General features: G+C 30.4%; 1 protein-coding gene across 1 annotated transcript; it reads left to right on the forward strand.

Moving 5' to 3' along the window:
- Positions 1-5,731: 5,731 nt before the first annotated feature.
- On the forward strand, positions 5,732-8,706 carry LOC116144407 (microsomal glutathione S-transferase 3-like). Its single transcript, XM_031429849.1, has 4 exons — positions 5,732-5,870; positions 5,966-6,041; positions 6,136-6,308; positions 8,461-8,706. The coding sequence occupies exons 1-4, from the start codon at positions 5,758-5,760 to the stop codon at positions 8,534-8,536; spliced, it is 438 nt and encodes a 145-aa protein (XP_031285709.1). The 5' UTR covers positions 5,732-5,757; the 3' UTR covers positions 8,537-8,706.
- Positions 8,707-9,587: the final 881 nt, after the last annotated feature.

The raw sequence follows: 9,587 nt of genomic DNA on the forward strand, positions 1-9,587 counted from the left end.
ATTCAACTTTCGTGTGCATACTCAAAAGATGAAATGAGAGTAGCCAAACAATTAATGAAACAAGATAGGAAATTAAAGGAGAGTCTTTGGAGTGTTGAGAATTTATAATTGGCATTACTTTATGAACCAGTAGAGAAATGATGATTTTGCTTTGAGAAAGCAAGCGAACAAACAATTCTCAAGTTATCTTGATCAAATCCTAAATACTCAAAGTTGTTCAAAACAAACCCCCAAATATTTGGTCTTAAAATATTAATTCGTTGCGCACCTTGCTAGGGGTGAGCACAGGTAGCGGGTAGAATCAAAACCTATCCGAAACTGACACTGTACGGGTAGATTCCGGTTCCATTTTATTAGAATCGACATTGTAAGGTTCCGGTTCTTATGTGTAGAGAAACCAGAACCGGAACCAGAAAAAAGAACTTGAAATGGGTACTCGCTTTGGAACCTGTAGCGGGTACCCGATTTGAAACCGATTTTTGGAACCTGTTTTGGAACCTGGGCTCCAATAAAATATTTGTGAATAATGGGGGGTTTCATTATTTTACATATAAAAAATTTAAAATAGAAAAAGTTAAAGTTTTAGAATAACCTAATTAAATAAATATGCAATGATATTTATTACATATAAACTACACCATATTAAAAACTTTAATATATTATAATATATTAATGTTAAAGTTTTGATTAATTAAGTGTATAATTGGAATTAAGATCCAATTAAAAGTGTTTTAATGTTATTAAAAGAATCATTTTTGAATAAAATAATATATTTGATTGAATAACATTACATTATAGTTAAATAATTACTTAATTAATTATAATTTTATAACATTACTTAATTGATTTATAGTATAATTAATTATATCATTACATTAATTGATTACTACTTAATTAATTGACTTATAACATTTAGTATATTACTTAATTAAATAATTAGAAATTTAATTAATTATAGCATTACATTATAGATTTATAGTATAATAGTTAATTACTTAATTAATTATAACATTTCATTACAAACATTAGTACAATACTTAATTAAATGATTAAAAATTTAATTAATTATAATATTACAATATAGATTTATAGTATGATTACTTAATTCACTATAACATTACATTATAGTATGATCACATAATTAATTATAACATTATATAGTTAAATTATTACTTAATTGATTATGACATTATATTATAAACATTAATTATAACGTTACATTATAAACAAAGGATTACTTAATTAAATGATTAGAAATTTAATTAATTAAGCATTATATTATAGTTAAATAATTACTTAATTAAATTATAACATTATTACATTACATTATATTATAGATACTTAATTAATTATAGTATTACATAGTTAAATGATTACTTAATTAGTTATAAATTTGTAACATTATATTATAAACATTAGTAATTTACTACATTATTACATTACTTAATTAAATGATTAAAAATTTAATTAATTATAACATTACATTATAGAGTTATAGTATGATTACTTAGTCAATTATAACATTTCATTATAGATTTATAGTATGATTACTTAATCAATTATAACATTCCATTATAAACATTAATATATTAATTAAATGATTACAAATTTAATAAATTACAATATTAAATTATATATTTATAGTGTGATTACTTAATTCATTATAACATTACATTATAGTATGATCACATAATTAATTATAACATTATATAATTAAATGATTATTTAATTGATTGTGACATTATATTATAAACGTTAGTAATTTACTACATAAACATTAGCACAATACTTAATTAAATGATTAGAAATTTAATTAATTATAACATATTAACATTACATTATAAATTTATGGTACGATCACTTAATTAATTGTAATATTACATTATAACCAAATGATTACTTAATTAAATTATTACGTAATTAATTATAATATTATTACATTATATTATATTATAATTACCTAATTAATTATAGCATTACATAGTTAAATGATTACTTAATTAGTTATAAATTTATAACATTACATTATAAACATTATTAATTTACAACATTAGTCATTAGTACATTACTTAATTAAATGGTTAAAAAATCTAATTAATTGTAACATTACATTATAAATTTATAGTATGATTACTTAATTAATTATAACATTACATTATAAACATTAGTACAATATTTAATTAAATAATTAGAAATTTAATTAATCATAACATTATATTATACATGTATAATACGATTACTTAATTAATTATAACATTACATTATAATTAAATAATCACTTAATTAATTACAATATTATTATATTACATTATAAACCATTATTTTAAAACCCGGCCTGGCTCGGTCGGTTGAACCGGTTGAACTCGGACCCGGAAGCTTCAACGGGCCGGGTTTATATTTTTCCTATTCACCCAAAACCCTAGGATTTGGGAGGATGATCGGCGAACAATTGACGGCCGAAATGTTAGGGTTTTGAAGATAAATCTCCGGTGAATGCAATGGTGGTGATAGAGTTGATTTCCGGTGAGTAAATTGACCGAAAATCAAACAAAACTGTCACGGTAACAATGGGATTTTTCCGGCAATTGGCAAGGCTAATAAGGGTGGGGTGAGGTGAGGTGGGTTTTGGTCGGGAGGAAAAGGGGACTAATTCTTGGGCCATGGGGAAGGTTTTCGACGCCAACGTTGATGAGGTATGGCCTAGAATGCCGACGTCGGTGAGATCTAGCCGAAATCAAACCTATTTCGGCTAGATCTTGGGTATATTTTGATGAAAATGGGCTTAAGGGATGATTGGAGTTGCATCTGGGGTGTCATTGCCACCAATCAGTAGCCGATCGATTTGTATTTGGGGTGTGTTTGATAAATTTCAAACCTATAGGACTTAACGAATTTTTAGGGGTATATTTGCTGGATTTTAAAAGTTTTTGTCAACTGGTTTGACCGCGCTGGTCAAACCAGTCAACCCAATACTTGGAAGCTTTGCTGGGTTTCACCCCGGGTTGGGTTTTAAAACATTGTTATAAACATTAACAATTTATAACATTAAATTAACAATTTACAAATGAATAATTGTTTGTGTATTGGTTTTGATTAAGAAAATTTATGTGAATTGTGTTGAATTGATTGAATTCAAGTGTTGCCTAGAGATTAGAGGATTTATGAGTTACATTGGACACAAATAAATGAGTAATCAAAATTTGTTAGGGGTGTATTTGTAAACTTTTAAGGTATTTTTGTCATTTTTTAAACTAATAGGGGGTAATAATTTTGTACAGGATACTTGGGAAAGGAACCAAAACCTACATTTTAGTTTCCGGTTTCTTGAATTTAAGAACATGCACTGTACGGTTCCGATTCTCTCGAAAAATGCAGGGTACTGGGAACCGTTCACCCCTACACGTAGCTGTGCTGATATAGATGGATGGAAAGAGGATAGTCATTACTTTTGAGTGTGAGAAATGAGGGTCTTGACTTTGAATTCAAGTTGTAGCAAGTGCAAGGGGTGGCCAACAATTATCATACCAAAAAAAAAAAAAAAAAAAGAGTATTATCACGAGAGAAAGTTTTATGTGTATTCTATTGCAATACAATATAAATGATAAAATAGGTTTGTATCATTAGGGGGCGTTTGGTTCAGGAATGTTAGATTACTGGGAATATTGGATTACTGGAAAGATAGATTACCTTTGAAGATTACTGTTAATCTTTAAGAAAATATGTTTGGTTAGTTGTTGGGTATGTTATATTAATATGTTTGGTAGGGAGAATAAATTGATGGGTATGTTATTTAAATTACTAAATTGNGTCTCCGCTGCAACTCTATCTGAATATCTGGATCAAGATTTATAATCATTAGAGGGATATAAATCTAATAACAACTTGGCCCAAAGTATGGCCGAACAACTTTTAGTTCAATTACAGTTTAATTACAAAGTTAAAGTTAAGCATTAGTTGCAAGAACACTCCTTGTTGTTGCAACGCTTCAAACTCTACCCTTTGATCGAACTACAAACTACCATAATAAACTTCACATTCACAAGAACACTTGGTCAACCTTGAAGACCTCTCAAGGATCAATCACTGAAGACGCACTCCATTTGAATTAGCTTGAAAATGCTTCAAGCAGCAGCTACGTAACCAACGTACAAGCAAGGACAAAATCAAAATATTTGAGGAAGTTATTTGTAAGCCTACCTAAGCATATGAAACTTGATGTAATAAAAAAAAATAACCTTTTAGAATATGAGAGTACTTTCAAGAGAATTATAAGGCTTAAAATAAAATTACATTGGAGAAGAGATTATATAGAAAATATTTGGTCAATGCAAGGGGACAAGTGGCCAACAATATGTTTTATGGTTTTACCTTTATGAAAAAGTTTATTCCAATTCTCTTGGGACCACCGACATTTGTAAACAAACTTTCCAGCACATTACATGAATAAATGACAAGTGTCATGCATCACAAACAATATATCGAAAGAGAATAAAAAACAGTTTAATGAAATATTGAAATGCAATACGTGTTATGCAAAATATCTGACAGATGCGTGTGACCACTTAGGCTTTGAAGTGCCCACACGATATAACATAAAACTGACTTAATTAAAAAGTGGCCACTTTGACAAAGAGTTATCACACTAGAAATTCAAACAAAAATTATGATACAATTTTCAAAGTAAAATGTTTATACCATGGCTAGTGTTATCACACTATAATCATAAGTTGACCGATAACTTACAACAGAGACCAATAATGACAAAATAACCCAAAAAAATCTAATGGAGGTGAATAATTTTTCACAATAAGATGGTATAATGGTCAAATCATTTTAACTCTGTGATTAAGGTTGTCCTGCCACCAGTCTTAGTTTTATCTTCAGACTAAAAAAAAATAGATTTGGCTAGATCAAGCTAAAACACAGCCTAGTAGGATTTGGTTTCGCGAAGTCAAATCTGGCTTCGAAGCCAAATCCAGCCAACCCACGAATGGCTAAACCCAACTGCTATGATCAAAACTTTTGTATCAAGTCATACATATTCACCTTTACACCAAACCTAAATTTCATGGCCAGCACCATTTTGTTTATTATTGTTGACTTATTTCAAACACATATATGGGTTATCCTTTCACAAAGGAAACGGAGATCAAAATAATCTTTACTCATAAACTTATTACGGTTAACATCAGTGGCGAAATGGCCACCCCAGACCCCAATTTTTTTTTTTTAAATTTCGTATAGAAAATATCATTTTAATCCCTATAAATTTAACTTTTTGCCACCCCAATTTTTTAATGTGAATTTTAGCCCTAACTTCCTAATTTCTTTCTGGCCTGTCATTCATTAAACATTATTTCTTTAATAGTGAGGGGGACCCTTTTTTGCCTGTTAAGTTAGAGAATAAAACAATTTAACCCAAAACAATCATATAAGTTATTAAATTATCCAAAAGTCTAACCCGCGTTAAAGAATGTTAACCAGGGGCGGAGCCAAATTTTTTTTCTGAGGGAGCCCGAAGTATTAGGGTATCACTTGATGACAGAGGCCAAACCAAAGCTGTGGAATTGGTCTCAGCCGTTTGTTTTTAAATCACCTTGTTAGTTGAAGAGGCTGCAGCCGTGGAATTTGTCCCAGCCGTTTGTTTCTCAATTCTCACAGTAACACGTGTAAAGTTAAAACTTAAAACCACAACTAGTAAACCCTGGAACAAACCTATCAACACAGCTCAGTGTTTAACTTAACTAACTCATCATCATGGCCGGAACTCAATTGCTCCCTAAAGAATACGGATACGTTGCTATCGTTCTTGTCTTTTACTGTTTTCTGAATTTCTGGATGACCTTCCAAGTCGGCAAAGCCCGCAAAAAGTATGTTTCTTCTCATCTCCATTTTTCTCTTTATTTTTTCCGGGTATTTTTTATCTCCACTGATCTTTTCTGTTTGGAAAAAAAAAAAAAAATAGATATAACGTTCCTTATCCGACCCTGTATGCTATAGAATCTGAAAACAAAGAGGCAAAGTTGTTTAACTGTGTTCAGGTAATTGACTTGCTGGAAATGTTACCATAGTAATCTTTGGGTGATTCTTTGTTGTAACGAAAAAATATTTGTGTATTTGGATTTGGTGGTGCAGAGAGGACATCAGAACTCTTTGGAATTTATGCCTATGTTCTTCATGCTGATGATTTTGGGAGGAATTAGTCATCCTTGTATATGTGCTGCACTTGGCTTCCTTTATATTGTTACTCGTTTTTTCTATTTCAAAGGTTATGCAACCGGTGATCCTCAAAAGCGCCTCACTATTGGGTTTGTTTCTTCTTTCTTTTACTCAATCACTTTCTCATTGTTTAATAATCTCTATAGATACACTTTTATATACGAGGATTTTGTTTTTATATATTACTTTTATAAATATTCTAATCCACATACTTGTGCATAGATAAAATTTTAGTGTCTTAAGTTTTAAAATGTAGTTTTTAGTATTGATTTTTACTACTGAGGAAAATTAAATCCAATATTGTGTTGGCAAATATTGTAATCTGCTGTTGTGTGGTCAATGACAATACAAGACAATGAAGGATCAGAAATGTTAAAAATAAATGAATAAATAAAAGGATTAGACAGGTCTTTTGATGTTTATTCTTGTGTAGCGTGTCAATGAAAATTGTGAAAACATGATAGCTAACAATTTTTGAAACCATATTTCATAGTTTACAATGACACTTGAATATTGCATCCTCGTACTCCTTTGATGTTGAAAGAGGGTACTTCATATGCAAAGGGGAAAGGTATAAAAAGTTTCAACTGGGATGAATTCCTATTGAATCAGGCTGACGTATAGAGACAAGTGTGATTGAAATGTGAAAATATTGGTCCTCAGTCAGTTCAATTTGATATGCTAAAATGTTGGTTTCTAGTTGTGTAGAGTTTGAGGAGTCCATTTAGTCTTTTCCTTTGCTTCTGCTTCCTTGAACCCTTGGCTGTGGCAGTAAATGATATCAAAATGCCGGTTCAACTAAAGGGCTGTAAATGATGTCCATGAAAATCCGCAGCTTGTTAAGTAACTATTGCCATTAGCATTTTATACGACACTTAGATATTAAGCTAATAGGTGGCAAAAGGAAGCACCTCAAACTAAAAAAAAGGTCAAGTTGAAGGAACGCTGCATGTAATAACTTTGCTTCTAAAGTGAAAACACTGTTGAGAAATGTTAAGTGAAATGTCTGTAGTCTTGTAGAGATTTGTGAAGTGAAATTTCAGTGTTTAAAATATGACATGGTATCTTATACAGCTACATACACTTGTATTAATTGTAAAATGTACAATTTAGTAAGGCAAAATAAGCACAAGATGAGAAATGTGAAGTAAATTCCTAATGCAGTTGATACCCCTCACTTGATTGCTTTTCTTTATGATACTATGTTTATTCTCTATATATCCTTGTCAAATATATCAACACAATGAACATAGCATAACTATATACACATTAACTTACCTGCTAGTCACTATGGTTTGCTGATCATATTTTTCTTCAAAAGTATGCAATGTTAATACTTGTGGATCTCCCTTTTTATGTTCATTCCTACTTATAAAATCTATCTCCAGAGTACAATCATGAAAATCTATAATAATGAGTGAGGATGATTACGTAAATCTATCCCAGAGAAAATGGAGGCATTCATTGTAACCAAAGAAAGAAAATTGGATAGTCTAATTCCAGAGATTATAAGCCATGCATTTTCTGAAAAACAGTTTTGCACTGCTTGGTAATCCCTGATATCTGATCATTAGGTTTTTATGCATAAGAGGGGGATGGGAAGGAATATATCTTCAGTAGAGTGGTGATCTCTTAGCAGAATTTTGGGATATAATTGAGTTTTCACTGCTGGCTCTTTGAGGATAAACCATTGCCAATATCAGTTGCTATTAGGGATATGAAGAAAGTGAAAAGTTTGATGATAACATGTTTTTTGCGAGGATTATCAATTATTAGATAAACCTAGGATATTGTATGGTATAATACTAGATGTATTTGAACCATTAGATGAAGATGAACAGTTATTTAGAAAACATTTTATCCAATGATGTTAACTCCCTATTGTACTAACATCATAGAATGACTGCCAATTATTAGTAGACTTCGTATAAGCTTCCTTTAAAGAAGATTTTAGAAAATGAAAAATCATGAAAGCTTAATTTACTATAAAAGAGTGATGAGCATTGTTAATGTTTGGGTACTCATAAAACTAGTAAAAATCCATATGAAAAAAAAAAAATAAAATTAACATATTTGTTTAGTTGTAGTTGAAAGGTGTCGACTTGATCTTGAGCTTTTTGTAACTCTCACAACAACTATGTTGAAACCTTATGTCAAATACAAACTGGAAAGCTCTATTTACAGTACTTGGAATACTGAGTTTGGTGATTTATTCAGTTCATTTCTTTTGTTCTTGTACAGGAAATATGGATTTCTTGTTATAATGGGGCTTATGGTATGCACAATTTCGTTTGGGATACAGCAGCTTCGCGGATAAACCTCTGCACCTCTGCGGTTATTAATCTTTAATATCCCATGACTTGCCATCTCCATATATATCCTCTTTTTATAAATATATCTTTTGTTTTTAGGTGGCAAAGACTGCAGTTTTATGTTCTACGTTATACTAGAATTATAAATCTGAAAGATAGTTGAATGATAAGGTTTTCTATATCTGCCTTCTGTTCTGTAATGGTCAAGATTGACTAAATTTGTGAAAAATAAATATTGCCCTTGTGGATTTTGCATGTTATTGTGAAATTGAAGAATTGTATGTTTCAATTCATTGATTTATCACTAAGGAGTTGCAGTCTTTATATAGGGAGTGTACGATATCTTGAATCTCCTAATTATGTCAGTTACAGATTATATAATATTGGGTGGAGATTACATAATATTTAGAATATTCTGAGATCGTATACTTGTTATAACTAAAAGATTATAAAAGATTTACAGGATTACACAATATTTAGGAAATCTCAACAGTTATAATCTCTTCATAAGATATTGTCATGATGTTCAATAACTAGAAATTTGTTGATCAAAACGGGTCATGTTAGTGTTATACTAAAAAGTAGTATCTCATCCACTACATACTTGATTTCAAAAGCAGATCAAAGTTGTGATGTATTCTTGGCTTAATTCGACTTTCGTGTGCATACTCAAAGATGACATGAGAATAGCCAAACAATTAATGAAACAAGATAGGAAATTAAAGGAGAGTCTTTGGAGTGTTGAGAATTTATAATTGGCATTGCTTTATGAACCAGAAGAGAAATGATGATTTTGCTTTAAGAAAGCAAGCGAGGAAACAATTCTCATGTTATCTTGATCAAATCTTAAATACTCAAAGTTGTTCCCCAAATGTTTGGTCTTAAAATATTTATTCGTTGCTCACCTAGCTGTGCCGATACAGATGGATGGAAAGAGGATAGTCATTACTTTTGAGTGTGAGAAATGAGGGTCTTGACTTTGAATCCAAGTTGTAGCAAGGGTAAGGGATGGCCACCAATTATCATACCCAATTAAAAGTGCATTAATGTTATTAA

The sequence above is a fragment of the Pistacia vera genome, unplaced genomic scaffold, assembly GCF_008641045.1.
Source record: "Pistacia vera cultivar Batoury unplaced genomic scaffold, PisVer_v2 Contig445, whole genome shotgun sequence".
NCBI classification, from domain to species: domain Eukaryota; kingdom Viridiplantae; phylum Streptophyta; class Magnoliopsida; order Sapindales; family Anacardiaceae; genus Pistacia; species Pistacia vera.

Coding starts and splice junctions, on each gene's coding strand:
- LOC116144407 (XM_031429849.1), top strand. CDS start 5,758: ATGGCCGGAACTCAATTGCTCCCTAAAGAATACGGATACGTTGCTATC. Junction 5,871..5,965: donor GTCGGCAAAGCCCGCAAAAA/GTATGTTTCTTC, acceptor AAAAAAAAATAG/ATATAACGTTCCTTATCCGA. Junction 6,042..6,135: donor AGTTGTTTAACTGTGTTCAG/GTAATTGACTTG, acceptor TTGGTGGTGCAG/AGAGGACATCAGAACTCTTT.